Source organism: Orycteropus afer, unplaced genomic scaffold, assembly GCF_000298275.1.
Source record: "Orycteropus afer afer isolate SDZICR_OR568_19922 unplaced genomic scaffold, OryAfe1.0 scaffold00064, whole genome shotgun sequence".
NCBI classification, from domain to species: Eukaryota; Metazoa; Chordata; class Mammalia; order Tubulidentata; family Orycteropodidae; genus Orycteropus; species Orycteropus afer.
The window spans coordinates 10,863,938-10,865,042 of NW_006921651.1; the positions used below are offsets into that span (position 1 = coordinate 10,863,938).

General features: G+C 40.0%; 1 protein-coding gene across 1 annotated transcript in view; it reads left to right on the top strand.

Annotated features, from left to right (window-relative positions):
- The window catches only part of PIK3AP1 (phosphoinositide-3-kinase adaptor protein 1), a 126,999-nt gene that overhangs the window by 93,852 nt on the left and 32,042 nt on the right, over window positions 1–1,105 (top strand). Inside the window, exon 9 of the mRNA XM_007940051.1 lies at window positions 174–269. Coding sequence (XP_007938242.1) covers window positions 174–269 — 96 coding nt within the window. The remainder of the gene's footprint in view (window positions 1–173; window positions 270–1,105) is intronic.

A 1,105-nucleotide genomic window follows, 5' to 3' on the forward strand; every position in this document is an offset into this window, starting at 1 on the left:
GTTGTGGATGTTTCTCTGCTTTACCGTACCCTTACTGAGTGAATGGATGGATGGATGCTTGAATCTCTTTTAAGGAAATTGCTATATCTTGTGTATCCATCTGTAAAAACTCCTTAACCAGTTGCCTGTGAGGAAGAACAGCCTATCAATTCTTAGTCTCCATTCCCTTCTAGATGTAGAAATGCTTCAGGCCAGTACATCTAACCCAATCTCTGGAGACAGCTTCTCTCGGACCACCAAAGACTCTATGATCCGCAAGTTTTTAGAAGGTAAGTTGCAGATGTGAATGAGGAAGCAAAAGGAGGAAAGAGAACTGAATGTAAGACATTGCCTGGTTTCACAGGAGGTTTGCTTCACTCAAGCAGTGGGCTGTCACATACATGACATGTGGTGTGATTGTAGGCACTGTACCCCCACGAGCCCTTTCCATTAGCCTGATATAGGTGGCCAGAAGTCTCACCACTGGATCCACTCATTTGGATAATGAGTTGCCTCCAGCAGGACCTTGTTAAGATCCACATGTTTATTTTATTTTTTAAGATTTTATTGTGTAAACAACCATGAGGTGCCATCTCACCCCAGCATTAATACCAAAGTTCAACAAGACAGAAAATAACAAATGCTGGCGAGGATATGGAGAGATTAGGAGTCTCATACACTGCTAGTGGGACTGTAAAATGATGCAACCACTGTGGAAACTGGTATGGTGATTCCTTAAAAAGTTAGAAATAGAAATACCATTTGGTCCAGCAATCCCATTACAAGGTATATTTCCTAAAGAAGTGAGAGGCAGGACACAAATAGATATATGCACACCCATGTTCATCGCAGCACTATTCACAGTAGCAAAGAGATGGAAACAACATAGATGTCCATTAACTGAGGAATGGATAAACAAAGTTTGGTATATACACACAGTGGAATACTATGCAACCCTAAAGAATAATGTAAAATCTGCAAAACACCACATAACGTAGATGAACTTGGAGGACATTATGCTGAGTGAAAGAAGTCAATCACAGAAGGAAAATATTGTATTAGTTCATCATCGTAAAAAGTCAAGGAAAGATTTCTACAAGAAAGGAAACTTTCTTTGTTGATTACC